General features: G+C 43.5%; 1 protein-coding gene across 1 annotated transcript in view; it reads left to right on the forward strand.

The window, feature by feature from the left end:
- xkr6b (XK, Kell blood group complex subunit-related family, member 6b) overlaps positions 1-23,830 on the forward strand; it is a 55,714-nt gene that overhangs the window by 30,653 nt on the left and 1,231 nt on the right. Inside the window, exon 2 of the mRNA XM_037086564.1 lies at positions 22,969-23,165. Within this exon, the coding sequence (XP_036942459.1) occupies positions 22,969-23,165 (197 nt within the window). The remainder of the gene's footprint in view (positions 1-22,968; positions 23,166-23,830) is intronic.

Below are 23,830 nucleotides of genomic sequence, written 5' to 3' on the forward strand. Positions count from 1 at the left end.
TAAGCTTGTTTTTTTTATCATGTAACCCTACATATTGATGCAGTTAGTTTTAAAACTACTTAATTAGACTATTGTTGGGTAGTAAGCTAACACCGGACATGCTAACGTTTGCAGCTGGATCACTATTTAATCGCGTTTCATCTTTTGTTTCTGGTTTTGGAAACAGTAAATTAAGAAAGAAAGAAAGAAAGAAAGAAAGAAAGAAAGAAAGAAAGAAAGAAAAACAGCACACTCCAAACTCTTTAAATGCAATGCATCACTCTTCGGCTTTGGCATGTTGCAAAATCCAAGGCTTGACAGGCCTGTCGTGAGCGGTTTAGCTTGATCGATCGCTGCCTCTCTTGGTGAAACAGACAGAGTCCAAATGAGTGAGGTTCATAGACGCTTTTTTTCATCAGTTCCACCTTGATCCTTTTCATCTGCGGATCAGGTCTACCACACAGTGTGCACCTCTTACAGTGTCTTAGCGTAGTAAGACAAGAGAAAATCCTGTTTTTCTTTTTCTTTTTTTTCCTCCAAAGCTGTGTGCCGCTCCGAACGGGAGCCTGTGTGATTTAGATTTCCCTCCTTGATGTTAAAGCATGAGTATGGTATGCCTGCTCTCCCTGAGAGAGCGCTGGAGTAATAGCAGCTGTTCAGTCCTGATTAGAGCCACCGTCCTCACAGCCAGGCCCACACATCTCTGTCCTACTTTCTCTCCTGCTCCTCCTCCTCTTCCTCCTCCTCCTCCTGATCTCTCTCTCTCTCCCCAGCTCCCCAACCGCTCCTAAAGTCATGCACCGATCTGCTGCTTAAGAATCACAAAATCACGCTGCATGAGACTTTTTTTTCTCTCTTGTTGATCCTGTTGGCTGTCCACCCACCCATAACTTTTCTATCCAAGGAGAAGATCTGCAGCATTTTTAGCCCCTCTCTCTCTCTCTCTCTCTCTCTCATATATATATATATATATATATATATTTATATATAAAAAAATTCACATTCATCCATATTGCACGTGCACACAGGCCCACATGTGGTTAATCTTAGGACAGGAAATTTCTTTCAGATCCGTTTTTCTAAAACTGTACACCCACTAACACACCCACAGACATGTATATCAACGCACAACAGGTATGAGTCAAAGCAGAAGCCTATCCTGCAGTAAAACAGGCGATCTGTCTTAAAGCTCAGCGATGTGTTGCACCCTGTTTTTTTTTTCTGAGTATCACCATTCTGCAGGCTTCCCTCGATTAGAAGACCAACTTGAGTGTATATTAAACTAATCTGCTGTGACTGCGCGACCTTCAACATGTCACTGCACACTGTACATTTATTTTAATATGTGGGATGAATTTGTGACTGTGTAGCTGTGTGATGAGAACTTTGAATTTTGCTATTTTTAGGCGGACATGTGCCTCAAGTCATTTGGTCCCAATTCTCAAACAAGTTCCATGTCCTTTATTTCGGGGGCAAGTTAAGTCTCGGGTTGTGTCAAGTCAGTTGCAGTTGAACACGATCAAATAAAAGATACTTAAATCAACTAGATCCAGATTCTTATTTTGATCGCTACCTGATTCTTCTCACTCACAGCCACCGGCCACCTAAATACACCGGACTGTCTTCATCCAGACCCATGCAATATTCACTGACAAGTGAATGGAATGAGAACGACTTCCCGGATCCAAACCAAAAGTTAATGGGGGTCCATTCTGGGATGAGACCCATCATACATCCAAGTTTCGTAGAAGTCCGCTCTGTAGTTCTTTTGTAATCCTGCTTACAAACCAACAACAACAAACCATTCAACCAACCAGCCAACCGAAAAACAGACACAGGTGAAAAAAATAACCCCCTTAACAGAGACAACTAAACTGAAACCATAAAATGAACACAGACAAGTCATACGAGTCACCATTTGTTGACAAGTTCTTGTGGAGTCCCTCGTTAGTATCTGTCCGGACAAGCCACAAGTCATCAAATTAGATTTCTCACCTCATGTTATCATAACATCCAAAATCTAAGAGGATATTGTGTCAGATAACAATAAGGATATCTTATCGGTATATGTCCATGTCCTAACAAGCAATTAAAAAGAAAATCTTGCTTTCACATTTCACACCTTCACATCGCTTCAGGATTGTCCCGCTATGCATCCTCTACCATTTTCAGTGGTCCAGGTATGTCTCAGGCTCTGTGTGTGCTTCTTAAGGTCGAGAGAGGGCTGCACTGAGTTTGGGAGGAGAAGAGCAATGTCTTCAATATCGCAACTAAAGTGATGTAAGTTATAGTTTCAGATCATCTTTTACCGGTACACATTTCCGCCCTGTGCTGTTTTTTGTTTGTTTTTTTTTCCTCGTCGAAATGATGACCAGACAGGCTGAGACAGCTCCCGCGACTCAAATTACCCCAGGGTCAGGGCGAGCTGAGCTGCTGCGTGTGGGAGGAAGATGCTTTTTATGAAGAATTTAAAACCATATTCCTTCAATTTTTGGAGAGTCTACTGTAACTTTAGCAGGGTGCAATACTGGCACACGCTGACCGTCAGTCATCCGCTTGTGTTAATTACAGCAGTAACACAGCCCAGACAGCACGAGGCAGGAGAGAGAGAGAGTGTTTAGCTGATGGCCAGTCTTTTAGATGTAATTAACATTTAATTTCCTTTCATTTGAAAAGGAAAAGGAGAGAAGAAAAAAAAAAAAGGCAATATGTCCATGCCAAATGACTCATTTCACACTTGGAAAACATTTTAATAAACCCAGGGAGTCCCAAAACAACGGTGGTTTGGCTGGTTGGTCTTGTCAACACATCAGAAGTGATGCTGCATAAAAAGGTGTAATTTGAGGTGAGAGTAGGTGGGGGGAGGAAAGGTGGGGGGGTGGGGTGGGGGGATGAGCCTGATGAATAAAACAAAAATATGAGGGGGAAGCAAAGCAGGAAGAGGAGAGGATAAAAGCAAGCGAGAAGGAGGAGGAGGAGGAGGAGAAGTGAGAGTAGCTTCCTGTCCTTTTTCCCCCCGCGGGCTGAGTGGGAGCAGATCGTTCAGCCCTCAGGTTAGACTTGCTCAGGGGTTTTGTGAATGAAATGGACGCTTTGGCACCGAGCCCGTTGCATTACACAGCTAGGTTTTCTTCTGCCTTGCTTCCCATCCCTCCTCCGCTGCCCTCGCTCCCACCTATTCATCAGGAGACTTCCCAGACTGCAACATGTTGGAGTCCGGTTACCATCACTTAGCAACTCCCAGGAGTCGTCGGCTCTCTCTGATGCTCTCTCGCTCTCTTCCCTCTCTCGCTCTCTCCTGCTGTCTCTTCGTCTCGAGTCAAATAAGCTTCAAATGATTGTTAAAATACAGTGTTGTTGAAGCCTATATGGCCTGTTCAGTAATATGGATTTGTAGATTTCTGACTGTAAAACTAAAGCTTTGCTGCCTATGTAATGCTTATAAATAATTTAGAACTGTGTATAGTTTTTAAGGCTTAAGTTCACCCAGAAAATTGAAATTAAGTCATGATCTACCCGCCCCAATGCAGACAGAAAGTCGGATGTAATTTTGTAGTCTAACAGCGAAAAAGCAGTGCAGCATCCACCTAAACAACTGAAATAGATGAGGACGGACTTGTCCTTTAATCACAATGCGTTACAGGAGGTATTGTGAGGTTTTTTGTTGCTGGATCAGAAAATAAAGAAACATATTCCCGGCATATTAACTTTTCAGATAATGTCCTCATGTGTGTGTATCTGGGGCTGTAAAAATAAAATAAAATAAAAAATAAATTCCATCCTAGATGTATCTTTTCCACTCTGACCATTACTTACTGCCTCTCCCCATTCACTTACTCAGCCCACATTTACAGGCAAACACACACTCTTTTTCTCTCATGCACACACACATACACACACACACACACACACACACACACACACACACACACACACACACACTCATTCAAACTCTCATCCTAACAACCACAGACCCTCTCCTCTTTCCTCTTATCTCTGTCTCCGTCCACCCGCTGAACTTAAGAGTGCTCTGTCGCGGTAATGGCCAACATGTGTTTCACCGTGTCGCGTGACATGTGGAAACACAAGAAGCGCGGCTCCGTTCTGGTTTATAAGTGTACCGCTTCTTCCAGGTGGAAGGCATGCATGACTGGAGAGAGTAACGCTATGTCAACGAGTGCTGTTGTGCTGCGTGCTCCTTGTCATCACGTAAAACTAATTAAAAACAAGGGACAGCCTTGAAATCCTCAGTTATGATTGACTACTAGCAATTTAGCATGTTACGTTTTCACCAGCACCAATAAATGACAAAGCCAATCGCAGCTTTAAATTAACTTAACCTGAGAGCTTAATAAACCTTATAAATGACATTGTTAAGCTACTGCTAGGATGCTGTTTCTTTAGCGTAGCCTAAAGCTTTATAGACTGACTCTTCTTCAGGTAAAAACCCCTGAAAATCACTTATTACTGCTTTATATTTGTGTTTGTTAACTCTGTATACAGTTGTGTAAAAGAGTTACAACATCAGGTTATTATGTGGTCTTTTGAGCTGTAGCATGGCCCATTTCTTGGCTGGGGGCAGTGAATCTTTATGCTAAGCTATGCTAAGCTAACTGACTGTAGCCATAGTTTAGTATTTAACCGACACATATGAGAGTGGTATCAATCTTCTCATTTAACTGTCAGCCAGAATGTTAATGCTTTCTTTGATATGCATAGATATTTATATAGATATTTCATACGTGATAATTAAGTGAATTTCTTTGTATTCTGGATGAGACAACAAGACATCTGAAGACATTACTGTTGGCGTAATCAGTCAATCCAAAGAATGATCAACGGGAAAGCACAGAAAAGATGAAGAGCAATTCAGAAAGCATCCTGAGCAGGAACACCGCAAACCGGTATGGTTCCTGCACGGGCCCAGGACAGGAAAGCTCTGAGGTGGGTGATCAAAACTGCCCCGAATCATCACTGACACCCATCCACAGAGCATCAGTGATAGCGGTGAGGTGAGATGTTTCTACGGAGCTTAAAGGATACTAAAAGACAACATCCGACCCCGCCACAGTCTGGTCATTGCACTGCCACCTGGCAAAAGATACAGGAGTATCCTGCCGCCGTACCACCAGACTACCGAGCAGCTTTTAATCCTTAAATTGAGAGACTACTTAACTAATCCTCAACACTCAACACCCAAACTTTTTTTTTTTCTTGTGTAGCATAAAGGGAACTATACTTCACATTTCACAGTTTGTTTTTGTTTTGTTAGTTTTTTATTTATTTATTTATTTTTTAACAGAAATTCTGCAATCTACCAAGTATCTGTCAGTGCTAGACTTTTTGTTCTCTCCTTGAAAATCTCAGTGGACTCTGGTCGATAAGTCATCTACATGACGTCTACATCAACAAACCACAGAAGCAGACAAAACAAACAACACTGCTGTCGGGTAGAATAATGAATACAAAGCAGTCCGAGTCGTATCCAAATCTAAAACCACTCAGATTCAGGGTTCAGGCTGAGGTGATTCCAGGTTTGGTGTATAGTTGGTTATTAATTATTTGTACTTTAATCTTGCCAATGACAGTCAAACGACATGGAGTGCAAGTGACGGACAGCGCGAAGGTCTTTCAACTACCTGAGCTTCAACTCGCAGTCCGGCCTGTTTTATACTAAAAATACAGAAGATTTGTACCTGTCAGACTGACATGCCGTATCCCATTTTCTATTCCAACTATCCATGAAACCACACTCATCCCTCCTGTCGTGCTGTCAATACATCACATACACTGCTCTATTCTTCCTGATACAGTACGGATCTTATCACACATCGCAGTCCTTCCCTTTTCCAACCTGAGGCGCAGACGCCGAGCTACAGCTGCTATCGTACGCACACACTCCTGTTATTGATACGACAAGTGGAACTGCATGAGGTAGAGTTTCGTCTGCTCAAACAGCCTGATGAGGTCTCCTCAGAGGGGGGGCAGACACCTAGATCTGGTGTCTGGATGGAAGGGTGGGAGGGTGGGGGGATGGGGGTGTAGGCTTTGTGCTGTCAGCATCCGATTTTTTTACCTGCATAGATTCATGGAAGAAAGGAAGAGTTCCCAGGACACCTCAATCGATCTGGCCCCATCCCCCCACACATCTCCTCTCCCTTCTATCTTCCATCTAACCCTCCCCCAGCCCTACGAAACGAGCTAAAGCCGGAGAGTCTGCACTTGTGCGTCGTTGTCTGCTACTCACCGCGCGCGCTTGTATGTTTGTGAGCGAGCCTTTATTATAAAAAGAGCCGGAAAAAGCTGACGCCATGAATCCAGGCGGCTGTCTCAGTGGATTTATATCACATTGTGTTAGCCGGTGCTCGGGTGATGGGAGGAAGCTGTTTACGGGGCTGAAAACGCCGGAATGGGCAGGCGAGATATTTCTTGTCACCACAGCTTTGTGTGCGTGCGTGCGTGCGTGCGTGTGTTCCTGAAGGAAACTATGATGACTCTTAATTCCCCCCCACCCTCATTGTCAGTAACTGTATCTCTCTCAGTCTGCTGCACTGCTGCCTGTCTGTGACCTTAAAGTACCCCTGCATAGCCAAAGCACCTCTGGATTATTTGTTACGGTGGCCACTTAATGTGCTCCCCCCCTCCCCTCGCCTCCGTCTGCCTCTCCCTCTCTCTCTCTCTCTCTCTCTCTGTCCTCCCTGCGTTCTGCCACGCTGATGTTTTGATCTGTCACAACAGGTTTTGCTCGGCGGGCCTGTCAGCGACGAGCAGTCTGGGGCGCACACATATGCTTTGTGTCTTTGGAGCCCCTCAGGTTAGCGCGGGGCTCGGGGGCTTTTCCCATCCGATGGTGTGAAGCCCGGTGTAAACATGTGATTGTGTGTGTGTGTGTAGCCAGCCACGTATGTGTGTGTGTGTGTGTGTCAGGTTTTGCAGTTAAGAGGAAAGAGACGTACGTGCAAAAGTGTTTTCAGCGTTGTAATGTGTGATGCGTTGGTTATATTCATGACATGCTTTGGGAATTAATGTACTGAAGCCTGATATGGTTGCATTTTCACACACTTCATATCTGTGTGTGTGTGACAGAAATGGAGAAAAACGGAGACAACGTGCACTGATACTGTCGTGTAAGAGTGAGAATTTGATAAGCTTATGTTGAAATTGATCCTGTAGTCTGTGCGTTTCTCTGAGTGTGTGTGTGTGTGTGTGTGTGTGTGTGTGTGTGTGTGTGTGTGTCTCCGTGCGCCTCAGTAGCAGCAGCAGTGTCACTTATGATGGATGAGGTGACATATACTGCATGTCAATAATGAACTAGCTGGCTTCCCTCGCACACGTTCGCCCCCCTTTTCCTCTTAAAGAAAAGGCTCCTATCTTTCAAATTTGCAGCGTTATGTGACTGATCTTCCCCTCCCAGTCGGTGAAGCCTGTGAAAATGGGGCATTTTTCGGGAGACTGCCGTGTGTGGGAGCTCTTTCCCCCCTCATTTTCCCGAGGGTATATTCCCTTAAGAGGCAGATTAATATATCAATGGATGGCTTGATCATAGTCTAACATACACATGTGCTGGTGTGTGTGTGTGTGTGTGCAGTGCGTGCAACTTGCGAGTGAGAGCGTGCGCGCCGCTCTACGGAGCCGCCTCCTTTATTTGCATGTCTGGAGCGAACATCTATCATCATCATCAAGGCGCTGCAAAACAGTGAGGCAGGCAGGCACCGCCGACGCTCTCGGGAGAGAGACCGAACCCACTTTCAAACCTTTACCGCAGCGATATCAAACGTTTCCTAAATGCCTCCACCTCGGGGCAAAGGCACACCACGAACACGCATGAGCATGCACAAATGCAAACAGACAGCCTCTGCCTCGTATCATCTTTTCCCCTTTTTTTATTCATCGCTCTCGCTGACTGTTGGTTGTATTTTCCCATCATTCACCTTGTCGCAGGCAAACCCCCGTCATAAAAGACGAGGTGTAAGAAAAACACCTGAGAGGGCATCCTCCAGTGCTGAATAATCACCATTTAAGAGACACCACATCCTCATTAAAAAAAAAAAAAAAACTCCCTCCTTTCATCCACAGCATATTTTTTTTTCTTTTTTTTTTTTTTTTAAGATGATGGCCAGAGTGGCTCGATCCATTTTTCCGGGGGTGGGTGGGGGGAGGGGGTGCAGAGGGGGTTTTGCTGGGCAGCACTAAAGAGAAGGAGGGGAACGCTGGAATGGTATGGCCTGATAGATAGAGGAGCAAGAGACAGTGTGTGTGAGCGGAATAGTAAAAAGAGCCCCTGAGACGGGGGGGGGGGGGGGGGGTGAGCATGGTGGGAGGAAGGGAGCGAGAGCGAAGGAGGGGAGGAGGAGTATGGTGGAGTGGAGGCACAGAGCCAGAAAATTGCATTGCGTGCTTGGTGATTAGTTTACCTCCTGGGTCTCATTCTCTCTCACTCCCCTCCTCTCACTCTCCCTCTCACTCCCCAGGTTCCTTTTCTACCTCTCGTCGCTTTCTCCCCGCGTCTTTGTCTTGCCACTTTTTGCCGCCTCTCGCCTCCTTCCACTTCCTCTGTCACTACATCACACTGTCACTTCTCTCTATTCTCCCCCTCCACTTTCTTGGCGGTTATCTCCGCTGCCTCTCCTCTCTATCTCTGTCTCACACATCCCCCCCCCCCCATCCCGTCCTCCTCTTCCTCTTCCTCTTGGTGTGCTGAGTTGGCTCTCGCCTCCGTTCTTCTGTTATCTTCTCGGGGGCTTGGGAAAAAAAAAAAAAAAGCATAATGCCACCTAACCTGCGAGGAAGCCCATCAAACCTTGACAAAAAGAAAAAATACCCAAAAAAACAATGCGAGGTGATTATGTGTCTTTTGGACGCGTGATGGTTAAAAACTCGAAGGCACAAAGGAGATTTACACAGGGAACTTTCAATCAGTCACTAAGTCAGGCAGGCATTTTTAACACCATAAGCCAGCCCCTGCTAATTATAGTCTTAAGAGCAATAAACATGAGCTTCAAGTGTCTCGCGCAGTACAACAGAGAAGTGCTGACACTGAATTGGAAGCCAGCCTCCGCATGGCCCTGTTTTTTTTTTTTTGGGTTTGGTGCGCTTTGAAAAAAAAGCAAGTGGGTCAAGCCTTTTTCTTCTTAATCCGTACATAATCTGGCCCTCCTCCTCCTCCTCCTCTTCCTCTTCCTCTGGTTGAAGAGCAGCCACAAAAACAGAGCAGGAGGGGGCGGGGGGGAGACGGAGAGTGACAGACAGACAGCAGGAAATGGGGAGAGAAAGAGGATTTCTCACAGGCTGGCAGGGTATTTCTTTTTAAGGTAGCAGAGGGCCACACGGTAACAAATTGCTGTTACTGTAATAACCGTCTAGCCTCATTCCTAAGCTCATTCGGTCCTCCCCCCCCAGCGGCAAGACTAAATTATATATGTTTTTGTGTATGTGTGTGCGCCTCAGCTAGGATTTCTACCGAACATTTGACACGAAGAGCTGTGAGACCGGCGGTAATGCGCCGCGTGTTCGGGAAAGTAATTCAGAAAAAAATGTCCGCGACTGACACTTTAACCTTCGACAAAAACACAAACAACAAATCAAAAAAGCTAAAGCCAGCCATGTCCTCAGAAAATTTAAAAAAAAAAAAAAAATTAATATGGAGAGCGGAGTCTATCCCAGCATGCAGTGGGTGAGGAGACGGTTTAAAATAGCTCATTTCATATCTGGAAACATAACCATTTTTTTTTTCTAAATGTTCTGGCACTGAAACAATTAGTCAATTTATCTTCAAATACTTTGATAAGCGCCGAATCAATTAGTGGGTCAATTTTCAAGCCGAGTGGGAACAATTTCTCTAGTTCCTCAGTTGTGAGGAGTCGCTGCTTTACATCGCCTAATGTGATGTTTGACGGGACGTCTTTGAGTTTGGGGGCCGACTGTCAGACATCTGAAGAATATCGCCCTGGGCTTCGTCGAATCTGATGCGATCTCTTGACACTTGTAGAACAAAAAATGAATTGAATTGTCAAAAGAATATTCAGCCAGACTCATCGGTAGTGAAAATAAATCTGTGGATTCAGGTCTAAAGTTTTTTTTCCCCCTTTCTTTTTCCAGTTAATCTGCAGTTTTGCAACAATCTTTTCAGCACTAGACTTTTGTTGTCTCGCTGAAGTTACTAGATTAAGATGTGACCTGTGGCCCTTTTGCTGCATGTCATCCAGTTTCCTGTCACATCTCAAGCTGTCCTATCAAATAAAGCCATAAAACATAAATAAGTGCACCTGGTTGCTGCTATGTCATTCTGTGCTTGCTGGGTTTGTTCGGTTACATAACTGACAACAAGCTTCCACCACATGCGGCTAACCTGCTGTTTCAACAGCGGGTGTCGCGGGTGAAATAATCCCAAATGCGAGGTGTGTTTTTTTTTTTAAATTTTTTTTTTTAGGGGGTGTCTTTGTTAAAAAATATACTGCTGACGAAGAGAGAAGATAACGTTGCAGGGAAGAGAGTTTCATTCTCAGGTCGTCAAATACCGACGGACCAGACTCGGCTGGGTTCAGACAGAAGGCGAAAACAAACAAAACACCACTGCTGGGTGGATTTATGAATTCATTAAACAAAAACAAAAAAAAAACAAACGAGGATGTAAACATTGCTGTTTAGGGGAGAAGTTTCTCTTGAATGTCAGATTGTTTTTTTGGGCGGCGTCACAAGTCAGATATTCTTCTTAAACCTCTCAAGTTTTTGGAGTTCACGCGAAGGTGACTGCAGGTTGGGTGTTTACTTCCAGTCTCTGTGGTGATCTCCATTTGATTGCTGGTCAGAGCCGCATTATGTAGCTTTAATTTCAGCTGTTGAATCCAATCAATCATTTCATTAAAGCCTCCCCTCCATTTGATTAGCCATCTGGATATTAGATAGTGCAGCCGTATCGCTGTTGATAGCTGCTAATGCCCGGCTGAGGTGATCAATAGCGTTCTCCCTCCGTCTGAAAGGCAAAGCAACATCCCCTCTCTTTAGCACTGATACAGAATCTGCACCGCCTTATCCGTATCATGCTTCAGTCCATTATTGGAGAATGACCCCAAATTATCTTAGATCAGCCTGAATCTCTGGCTGTCGTCCATCTAAAAGCAGAAGAGCCTTGATCATGTGGTGTGTGATGTCCACTTCTCTTCCTCTTATCCGATCTGTTCCTTTCTTCTTCTCCGTCCACGACTGTCTTTTCTCCCATTTGCTTTTCTACCCTCTTCCCTCGTCTTTCCCCTCACAAATGTCACGTGATCCCGGCACAATGAGTCTGGGGTACCTGAGGACCGTTGCTAATGGTAACAAATGACTGGCTTTGCTGTGCCGAAAAAAGGGAAAAGAGTATAGCAGAGGAGAGGAGAGCTGCTGTACATGTCGCGAGTCAGCGTTTGTGCCCTGTGCACAGATGGAGAGAGGGAGGAGGATGCTTTTTGACACAGCAACATATGTGAAACAATATCTGTTTGTATATCTGCACTTTTTAAAAATTACGCTTGCTCACTTTCTCACCAAGAGTTGCATAAAAATAGCTACACCCATGGAACTGTCAGCTTAGCTTAGCTTAGTTTATCTCAGTGTAAAGACCGGACTGTTTCCAGGCTGGAGCGGAGGATGCCTGGTGTTGCCATGACAGTGAAGCCAAGTTACCTCCAGACGGACACTGCTTGGAGTCAAGCAGTCCCAGTCCAGCACATCTGCAGTCACACCAAGAGAAATGACTTTATTTGCCGGCACAGTGGCTGGGAGAATGTCAGCCCGATGCAGATCACGTTAGGCTACCTGAGCTCCACTTGGTGACGTTGCCAACAAGCAAAACATCAGTTGATTAAGCTAAAATCCACCTCTAACTTTCAATTTCATGCATTTAATCTTCTGTGCAGTTGATATATTCCTTAATAAGGCACACAAACAGGTTTAGTCCTTTATCACGCAGAAGAGTGGCATAGGGATGACCAGGAAGTTACCATTGTCCCAATTCCCTTGACAAAAAAGCCTGTGGCATTTATTTTTTAATTGGATTTTGGAATATTGCCAAGATTAAACTGTGTGGCAAACAAGTTTATGATACTACAAGATAATCTTCACAGATGAACACCACCTTCATGATTTTCATAGTGTAAATTAAATCAGCAAAAGTAAAAAGCTAATGTTCGCCTCTAAGCGGACTCCATTGTGGTTGCATGACTCAAACATAAAGAGTCTTACTACACAGTAACTATAAACTGATCAATGTACAAGTTGTAAAGTTACAGCTGGAAACTGAAGTCCACTTGTAAAGATGGACTTGTGAGTAGATGAGTCTCCTAGTTTGCTGTGATGATGTTTAACATCCCCGACGACTTCTGCAGTCTCATTTAGCCACATGTTAGCATTTTTTAGACAAGTAGCTCTGTGCAATTCAATTGTGGGACATTTAACGATGTACTTTATTTCATAGAGCAAAACGTAAATATCTTAAGCCCGTAGTAACCAAGGACCTTTTTTTCAGACGTTTACATGAAAACCAATTTTAAAAAACTCATAGACTAGATGAGGGATTAAGATGTGCAAAAATGCTAACTGCTTTCCAGGTTTTATGATTACAAACTACACCATTCTATATACGGCTAAATAAGAGAAGCACCCAAATGAACTACTAACTTATTATTCCTCGATGGTTAACCCACTGGTAGCCTTGGAGCCAAATGATTGAAATATCCCAAATAAGCTATGGTGCTTTTGTTATGCCACAAATTTGCATTAAATAGTGAAATCCCACTGTGTGATGCAAACAAAATGGTCTGTATCTTGTTGTAAATGAGCTCAAGTTGTTGCATTGGTCTTAAAAAAAATTATATATAATTAGTAACTGTTCACAAAGACGCCATTCCGCTAATTGCTATATGTTTGTTGACACTTTCATAAGCAGCTAAATATAACTCATCCGTCATTAATTTCTTGTTTATCGCCTGTGCTTTTCCTACTGTAACATGCCAAAATGTCCCCCATGAAAAAGGGTCTGTTATTCCTTGAAGGCTTCCCATGAAGCGCCTCACTGGTAACAGACCGCATGAAATGATGTATATGTACAAAGTGTTATAATTACTGTGATAATATTTAGTCGAGATGCCAGAGGTGGTTAACTAGTACGTGCTCCAGGAACTGACAGGGTGGAGCAGAGTTGACACAGCGTCTCTCATCTCGGCTTGCCGCACCCCATCGCTTTCAGCTTGCATCACGTCAGCCCCAGTCTCCATGCAACATCTCGGCAGCTCTCGGTGTTGGAATCGCCCAAAGGCACTGGTCACAGACCGTTGTGTGTTTGTATGTGAGTGTATCCGACTCGCCTGTGGGACTCTGATCTCAATTCAGTCAGCCTTTCATCCGGGGCTATCCACCGCCATAAGGAGGATGAAGCTGTATCTAATGTAGGATCAGTGGTACACTTTTAAAGGGGAAGCCCATTGAGCCACGAAGTGTTGCTGGAAAGCGCCAAAATCCCTGGTCGTGATGTACACGTTTACACAACAACATATATTTTCCAATCCTCTTCCACAGGGGCTAAGATGCCGAGTTGTAGAGATGTGTGCTATAACAGTTTCCTTTGGCACCGTACAAATTGGCGAATGATAAATAACACAACACTGACATCACTGTTAAGCTCCCGCCGGAGCTGTGATACTTCCATTCGCTGTAAAGGGCGAAAGGATGGCAGATTTGTGAGACGGCCTTCTGAAGTGTCCTTGAGCAAGAAACTGAATCCCTGCCAGTTTTTCTCTCTAGTTGACCGGTACTGTTGACCTCACTACGGCTGAGTGAAAAGATTACTTTCTCCTTTGAAAGTCAGTGTCATGAGAAATGTTATTAAGCATCCGCACAAAGAGATCTTAAAGTAATGCCAGGAAACATTACTGAGTATCTTTTTGCTACTACATGAGCGTGATTGGAGTTGTCTGAACTCTGGTTATTTGGATTAAAGGAAGGAGAACTTGAACTTAGTGTGGCTGAAAAGAAAGAATTCAAATAAGTGCAAGCCTACAGTATTTGAACAAAACTCAAGGATTGGGTGAGTTGAAAGAGTTGAAGAGGTTCATACAATATGTCTTCAGATATGATAATCATTCTAGGGGGACGAGGGGCAAACTTTCAGGCAGTCTCTCTTCAAAGTCATGCATGCTGTTGCACTTGTTTGTTCACTTTAAAAGAGACCTATTATTCTTTTTTTGGATTTTTTTCTCTCCTGTTTTGCATATGTTCTTGTGCACGTAAAAGATCTTGAAAGTTGAGAAGATCCAAGTCCGCACCAACAGAAGCTCCCCTCTCCCAGAGAAAACACTTCTCCTGAAACGCCTCGTCAGTAGTCCTGCCTTAAATTCTGTGACTTTGTGACATCACACTATGTCACGGAGTCACATATTTCAATGATTTATGCCTCGTGGCTAGTTTGGCAATCATTTAGCATGGCTGCTGTGTTGTTGTAATGGTGCTGGATCAGGCATGCGTGGGCTGGCCAATCAGAGGAAACTGGGTATTGGGAGGGGGGCCTTAAAGAGACAGGACCTTTTTCCAAGCATTAAAGCAGGTAAACATATTATAGTAATAACCCAACTTAAAATTTAAAAATGTATTTGGTTTGGTCACTTTTTAAATTCTATGTTGGGATTATTCATGCTGTATAGAGTCTTCACAACAATGGAAAACAGGAATAAATAACATGTCTATCACAATTTCCTCCTGCCTAAAATCATAAAATCACTTGTTTTGTCCATCAACAGTCCAAAATCGCCCAAAATGTCATTCACTTCAATGAAAATCAATGACTGAAACAATAAATCACTTTTTACAGTAGCTGCACATACATTTTCAGTCATCAACTAATGAATACATTCCGAATTGCTGCAAGCTCTAATATGCAGATAATTTGAGATTTTGTAGTAATAATAGGTTTTTTTTTAGTCCTCACCATAATTATGCCTCCTGTGGTGCAGTGACTGTGTACTGTCATGTCAGCATCTAGCGTTAAAACAATGTTCTTAGGCAACATAAAGAGGCAATCGTGATGGATAGAACTGCTGATATGATCCAACTGGGTAATGAGGAATGAGACCTGAAGCTAAATAAAGGGCACCAAAAGGTGGGAGAAGGGAGTACCAACAGTGCAGGGAGAGAAGAAGCAGACCTGCTGCAACTGCTACCCCCATTCTTTCCAACACCCTAGTTTCGTTGGGAAGAAAAATTTTTAAAAAAAAATGTCCTCACACAGAAACTGAATACTGTCTTTGAAGCGAGACGGGGTGTTAAAAAAGAGGGAAAGACACAGAGGAGTAAAGACACCCCTGATAAAAAGGAGAATTTAAATCTCCCCGATAAAGGAGGTTCAGACCTCATTGAGAGTCGATGTGCAGCCCCTCGGAGTGACTCAGGGTGTGACTCATTGCAGCTGGCAAATCCTCCACCTTACACACACACACACACACACACACACACACACACACACACACACACACACACACACACATTTTCATAAACCCTCAGGCCGTGTGCATGTTATGTGTCCCCCCCACCCATGCTCACTGTTCTGGCAGCTTCTACCTGTTAACAGACGACGCATAAGCTCTGCTTCATGCTGTTGTAATAGTACTTGTGATCTTCTTATGAATCAGCTTATGACGAGATATGAAAGCAGTCTGAGCTGCTGAGCCCTTCCCACGAGCATGACTTCGGAGACAGATGCTGTTAAACTTGGCAAGGTGTGTGTGTGTGTGTGTGTGTGTGTGTTGGTGTGTATGTGTGCGATCCCTCTAACCACCCACTCGAGGGATTAGTGTAAGGGTGGCTGGATGACTCATCGGTCACTGACTTTTGAGGGGAGGGAGGGAACGACATGGCCAAGTCGTCCGCATGGTGTGTGTTTATCGTCCTACCTGTCCGTCACCACGGCTCATGCTCGGATCTCAAAATGTCTCCTCATGCAAACCTTGTCTTCAGTTTCATGCGTGTAACTGACTTTGGTCGGTCAATTTCACATGCAGGCAAAGACTGCATTTCTGAAGATGGCGTGTTTGTGATTTTGCATAAATGCAGTGAGAGTGTGTGTGTGTGTACGCGCGCATGTGTGTGCGTGTGTGTGTGTGTGGGGGGGGGGTTAATAGTCGCCTGTGTCTCGACAGCAACGGCAGACGGCTGAGCTTGGAACACGACCCCGGCACAGCGTCGAGCTGTTAGGCCATGCGTACGCTGCGTAACGAGCCATGAGCAACTGCTATGATCTTGCCACAAATAATTCATGAGGAGCCCTGTAGAGGAGCTATGGAGCTAAAAGGGAAGGTGGGGGGGCGCGGGGGGTGGGGCGGGGATAGGGTAGGGTGGGGCGAGGAAAGCATCAAGGAGTGGACCACAGCCTGAGTGGAGTGAGGGCGGGTGGTGAGGGGAGGGGAGACAGGGAGAGATCCGTCTGACAAATGTGTCTGGAATAGAAAGGAAATCCCCCATTACCTACCGCGCTGACAAGCATGCCCGTGCGTGCACGTGTGTGTGTGTGTGTGTGTGTGTGTGTGTGTGTATTTGTATGTGCTTATTTTTAGAGAGCCATTTGTGTTACTACATCTGAAAAAAAGGCACTGTGGGAGTGTTAGCAGTGTGCATCACAATCAGGATGTGTGTGAGATTCTTGTGAAGGCATGTGCTTTTTGTGATTGTGTGTGTGTGTGTGCGCGCTGGAGACGTGATGGAGTGAGTTCAGATTTCTCTGACAGCCGCAAAGCCCAAAGTGTTCAACTGTACAAGTATTTTTTTTTTGTTTGTAGCTGAAACCAAGGGGACTATGAACTAACAGAGTGAATTATTAGAGAGGAGCGGCTGTGATGTGAATGTGTACCGTGAGAACTCTCGTTGAGCTTTTCTCGTGCTCGGATATTGGAGCTGAAGTTTGAATTATTGCGCTTACGGTCATTTTGGAAAATTGGGTAAAAGGCAATAGAATTAAAGCAAAGCAAAAATATAACTGAGCACCGCTGTTGATGCCAAGCCAAGAGTGAGGCAAATACCTTGTCATGTCATCCATTTGGATGATATTTCATGAGCCACATTAGCTGTGTTGTTTTAAGATAAGCTTTTTCGATCCGTCTGTTGGTTTGTCCGTCAATTCAGTCCAGACTGAATGCATATTGGACGGATTGTGAAGTGTCCTGTTAACCACTTCCTGTTCCACATACATATAAATACAGCTCTCAGCAACTCACCAGACCTCCACTTCAATGTAATGTACATGTGGAAGGCCTGAGAGGGAAGCGTTTCTCACTTTTTGTTCACGTGTGCTCAGAATAAATAATGTGCGCTCGATGTGCGCTCTGTTTTCCTGGCGTCATAAAAATAATTACAGCCATGAGAAAATGTCTAGACATTACTTTGATGCGGCACGTTTGCTCTGATCTCAAGAAAAAAAAAAATGATTTGAGGTTGCTATTTTTTGCAGCTTGTGATTGCAAATTAATTTATTTAACGGCCAAGTAAATGAGCATGCACTGGTGAGAGATCACAAAAAAGATCCAAAGTGAGGCTCTCGAGGAAATGGGTCACATCCAAGCACAAACGAGGAAAACGAGATTGGATTGGTCTTTTGTTTTTCTGCCCACAACAAGGCTCCCTCTGCTTCTGACAAAGTTAGCAAACCTCCGCGCGGTCTAGTCTGTCAGTCAGACAGTCAATTAGCTAACCTGGAAGGACAGCCAGAGTTTCTAAAAGCTGGGAAGGAAGCTGATGAAATGAAACAATGGAGCAAAAAAACATCCGCACACAACAACTGTAGCCACAGTGTTAGTGCGAAGACTTGAGAAACGAGCTCAGGGAGCTGCTACATTGCAGCTGTTCAGTTGTGTTACAGTAGCTCTCAGAGACATGAAGGAGAAAGCTCATGCAAAGATGTGGCTGACAAATTGTGCAGTACAACAGTAATATGAGTACACACATACAATCTCTTATGGAATATGCATATATTGACATAGACTGAAAAGTGTTATGTGTTATCAACATGGAAAGAGTACATACACACAACGAATGTACATTTTGATTATACATTGTCGATATATACTGATATGATAATGAAAGGTGCAATAAGTAAGAATACATATTTATAAATATTCCAAAATTAACAGAAATTTTCAACAAAATCACTTAAAAAAAACACTTTTGACGTTTTTTTTTTTTTTTTTTTTTAAGACATCTGTGTTTGTGTTACAGAGATTTCCCTCGAAGTTAGCATGCAAACCAGTTACCCCCCGAGGCAGTTTGTACTTCAAGAGGTGACAGTCTGACAGTAAACAACACAGACGCTCCCTCAGAGCTCCGAGCTCCCAGTCTGGGCAGAGCCAGCTAACACAACCTCTTGCTGCACAGTTAATTAAGCTTACAAGCTAATGGCAGCTACAGTTGGCAGCAGTTAGCGGTTACTTTGGTTACAGGCTTTGGTAATTGGAGCATGATCGTGAAAGGTGGCCAATCCTTACATAGTGTGCCAAAAATGTCCATTACTTGAGATATTTGCATATATTAGCCTAGTACATAATATTTTTTCAGATTATATATGCATTTTGTTTTTAATATATGAAAAAGGCAATGACTGGTACATTTGTCAATATATCGTGTGATATACTTAATAGTACATCGAAAGTACAATCATTTCATATATATCATGAACTTTGGGCAACACTCTTTGACATTTTTCTGCATTTTCTGACATTTTGTGTCTGAAGATGACACTTATTTCAAACATAAGCCTGTGTCAACTCTTCATATCAACAACGATGTGAAAACATTGTCAAACACTAGAAACACTAGAATGTTAATCTATCACATCCAGGTATATGACATATATTTCTGTTGCAGAAGGAGTCATTACCTGTGCTTTACTTGAACATGAGATGCACAAAATATCCCCACTAGTCTGTCCCTCTGGCACCTCCACCTACTGAGCCAGGGCTGCTAATGCATTGAGTAATCAGAAAAGAGGTCTGGCTGCGCAGGGAAATTCAGGAGCACGGGGATGGTGGTCTTTCTCGGGACAGTGGTCGGGGGGGAACAAGAAAGGGGTTAGAAAATGGACACAAAGTTTTTTGGGGATCAATGGCTCCAGGCTGTAAGAAGCATCATTATATCCAGAGGTAAAGGCTGGCATTCCGTGACATTTTCAGTTGGACTGGTAAATGTCAGATGGAACAAGTCAACCCCTCTCCCTCACTAATGACATGCCACGGAGACCTACACAGGCCCTTTGTCTCCATCCCCCAATTTCTATTAGTCTGTGCTTTCCACTGATATGTCTCGCTGGTCTGTAGTGCCTCCATCAGAGACAGTGATCTTCATGGCTTCAGTAGCTGTCTCGATTTGAAAAAACAAGAGTCCACAGCCATGCGAGCAGCTCTGTGAGGCTGTGCTCGGGAACAGCGGTGCTTTGAACGAAATGCTGATGGCAGCATGCTACAGTGCTTGCAATGACAAAGCTGAAATGCTGATGTTAAGCAGGTTCGGTGTTTACCATGCAGACCCTCTTACTGAAGCATGTCAGCATGCTAGTATTTGTTTGGTCTCACTAAAAACGTGAATAGTTTACCACGATCGGCAGAGAAGGACGTAGAAGTGCACGCATAGGCGAGCTCCGTCTCAGCCGCTGGTCGGAGTGCACCTTGTTTTTCAATGATCGTGTATTTGACCTCACATCTATACGCCTGAACAGTGATAGTCTGTCTTGTAAGATAGTTTGGGTGGTTTTATGAGGTGTTTTCTGACTAAAGGAAAGCCTTGAGGAAGTCAGGTGATGTAGATGGAGGAAGTACTCGGTTAGGTTTAGTCAACAAAAGTACTTGGGCAGGTTTAGGTAATACAACTACTTGTTGAAGTTTTGGTAGTTTTGTTGCCTTGGTTCAGGTTATGAAACTACTTGGATAGGTTTTGGAAAACATCATGGTTTGGGTTATAATATTAGTCAACTTTCACTTTTTGTTCCATACAGGACACAAACAGTGTTGATCGCATAAAATATGAAATAACAAAACCTAAATGCATTGTCATGAAACACATTGGACAAATGAAAATGTTGACCTTATGGTGGTGCTAGATTCCAAATTATTAAAGGGGCAACATGTAAGAGAGTCTGTTGAGTCTCATTCCAGTGTCTGCAAATACCAATCGGTTTGGTCAAACCACCAACTGTATCTCTTGTTAATGCACAATCGATCCAATTGATCCAACACTTTTTCGAGGCAATAACTCAAAACCACCAGTTTGAACACCATGGTGCCACTAAAGTAAAAATCATTGGATCACCAAAGTCATTAAGATATATCATCTGGGTACCATGAAGGTCCGTACAAAACAATGTCATCAAGTAGCTGTTGAGACATTTCCTAGAGAAAATCGAAAAACTCTGACTTGCTGGCTGGATTAGATGAAAAATCAGAGAATCACCAAAGTTAATGGGATTTTTATGACTTCATGGCAATCCATCCAATAGTGAGACATTTCACTAGAAACCCAAAATGTGGTAAACGTAATTGTTTTTTGGAAACTAATTTGGCCCTAATTATAGGAAAAAGGATCAATGTTCAAAGGTTAGACTAGCAATTAATTAGTTCAAATTAATTGCTAGTGTAACCCAGATTCTTTTAGTCAGGGCACGGCTCCGAGTCCAGCTGAAAATGCAAAAAAAGAGAACAACAATTTTCAATAATCATCAGAAATCATCTTTTTACTGAGCCTTATATCGAGTTTCATTTCCAATTTACCCACACGGGTTATGTAAAGGCAACCTAATTCTTAATGCTTCATTCTTCGCCAAAACAATAACCGCAAGCAATCAGACCCTACTAGACGAAGCATTCTTTACAGCGCGTCGCTCACAACCTCATTTCAAATTAAACAGTAATCTCTTCCCCAATAGCTAATGCAGAAGCCAATTATGTTGAAAACCACTCGTACACACTCTCGTGCCGCAGCGAATTTGCGTCTCACTTTTAAGAACTGGAATTTAGATCCATGGCCTCTCAATTTGTAGCGGGGAGTGCTACTGTCTAGTCTATTTCTGTCCTTGCTACACTATTGTCCTCGGTTGACTGCCTTCACATCAAGTGCTGGATTTGGCCACTGTGCCAGCTCAGGCAGATAGGCCCTGCAGCTACCACCCAATATGCAACTATAAACCAGTATAACCGTCATATTGGGTGCAGAGATTGTTTTCTCCTGAGGTTAACATGTGTGAAGAGCTGAAGATGTTTACAGGTTGGAGAGGATAGAAGCACACTATATTGCTGTTTTCCTTCTTTTCGCTGTCAAGATTCCCTTTTTGTTGGACGGAGGGATTGATGTTTTGTTTTTTGTTTTTTTTCGCTCCGCAGTTTCAAGCATGTCTTGTGATGTCCCTGTCCAAAGCTTGGATCCGCTACGTGTTTTCCCCCCTCATCGTTGTTTACCCGTCTTCTCCTCGCACGCGTTAATTGGCAGCTCCTGACGGCAGCGCTCCATTTTGAAATCCATACCCAGAGAAGATTATGATCTTAATTAGTTATATCACAGCCCTGAGCATATTACATTTTTGCTCAGCAGTACACAAAAAAGACTTGGGATGTTTTTGTCCTTTAAAAGAAAACACAGGAGTGGAATTTGAAACAGGAGCCTGATTCAATTAGCTGCGTTGCTTTCCATCTCCCCGGCTTCACCGGAGTCACTTTATGAAACCCGGTCAGTCATGGGAAAAGCCAGTCCAGCGCTGTATGTGGGGCACTCAGGAGAATGATGACTGCTGAGCTCCACAGCAGTCATATTGTGGAGTCATGCTGCTAAGATATGCAAGATTATACATTATGCAAGTTACTTGGTGCCCGAGAAAGTGATTGTAAGACTTTTTCGCCCTCAGATTGGGTGAAGAAAGGACGCCGGAAAAAGAGGCGGAGATTTGTTTTTAATCTTTAAGTTTCCAAAAAACTTCTTCGAGCGACCTGTTTGCTGTGTTTATCTCAGTCATACTGATATTTGTGTCCTTTTCTCCATTTCTTCTGTTTTATCTCGAGCTGCAACCATTCATCAATTACTGGTCAACTGCTGAAATGATTGCTAACTCTTTTGATCAGCTTATTGGTTTAAGTCATTTTTGGAGAAGAAAAGTCAACATTTGTCCTGGTTTCTTTAGTTCTCCAAACAGTAAACTAAATATAATTAGGTTGTGGACAAACGAGGACATTCATCTTGGGCTTTAGGCAACACTACTGGACATTTTCCAACATTTAATAGACCAAAAAACTAATCACTGATCACTGACAGTAATAACTGATCACTGAAATACACTGATTAATTGACAGTGGTAGAAGTCATCTGTTACGACCCTGGTTATGTCACTAAATCTAGTTTTAATGTGACATATTCTTCCTTTTGAAGCAGTGGTGACTAGAGTTGTGTGCATTGTGTTTCGACGAAGTTATTGCAGGGGATCTCCCCTTATTCTGGCAAAACTGGCGAACAATAAAACCGCTGGTCCTTTTTGCCAAAGCAAACAGAAGCTGAGCCTTATATTAACTCTGGGGAGGCCCAACATGTCAGGTTATAATTATTTACACAGATTTTGTGTAATTATAATAAAACACATCTCAAATGTGTGTTTAACTCTCTGAGATGTATGACTGCTGTATAATTGACTTTGTTACATGTTCACAAGCACTTTTGTCAAACCCAATAAGCAATCGGTCCATTAAAGACGACATCTGAAAAGTCTCTGACTAATGCTGATAAGCTCCTCATGAGTGCAGAATGATGCTGAATGTTTCACCGTGTGCTAAATAGTGTAGCTAAGTATGCCCTCTAGTGTTCTCGACCACGTGCAGGTGCACTGAACACTGATTTTGAAGTGGCAAACATGCAATATTGATGTCATCGAGTGTTCTTGTGCAAAAATACGGTGAAATATGTTTTATTAACGCGATGTCAATCATCCCTCTCTCTCTCTCTCTGCAGGTACATCCGCACAATGTATCTCGGTATACAAAGTCACCGGCAGAAGGAGAACCAGAGGCGCTTCTACTGGGCCATGATGTACGAGTATGCCGATGTCAACATGCTGCGACTGCTGGAGACCTTCTTAGAAAGTGCCCCTCAGCTGGTGCTGCAGCTCTGCATCATGATCCAGAGCAACAAGGCTGAGTGGCTGCAGTGTAAGAGGCTCCACACGGCACAATATGACTTTATCTTTTCAAGCTACCTCACGTCTCTGTATTTTCTGCGTTCTACACTGTATGTCATACTGTGGTTAGTGCATGATGCCCAGACGCTTCCATATTTTCCACCTGACAAATCCGCTTTCTGCGAGCTTCACATATCACTTTATTTACAGTGTGCAATATTCTCCACCACTGTATCCAATTTCCAACATTCATCACTCATGTTATTGAAAGCTCTTTTACAATTCCAGTTTCCTCGTGCAATACAGCCCCCAGAGGAGGGCAATTCAATCATAACAAGTGATACCCCCTCCCTGTCTGAGGTGTCTATAGGAATGCCATCAATACATTTTGCTGAGAGGCACCATGCTGCTGCTCTGCAGATAATCCTCCATCGTTTTTCATGCAGCAGGTTACGGCTCTGACATATCTGCTGTCTTTACTATTATAAAGCCTAAAGGACAGTGGATTGGTGCACTAAATGTTGCTGTGTTGACTGGATGACCTATGAGGATCTCGGTAATAATACGCCTTTCAGAAATGTGATGGATGGCAGCGGCTGAAATGAAACATACTGTATACAGTAAGTGGACTGACAGCCAAGTCGAGATAAAACCATTATTCTCCGTGCCCGGGGATGAAACTGGATTTCTCTTAAT

Source organism: Acanthopagrus latus, chromosome 22 (assembly GCF_904848185.1).
Source record: "Acanthopagrus latus isolate v.2019 chromosome 22, fAcaLat1.1, whole genome shotgun sequence".
Taxonomy (NCBI): Eukaryota; Metazoa; Chordata; class Actinopteri; order Spariformes; family Sparidae; genus Acanthopagrus; species Acanthopagrus latus.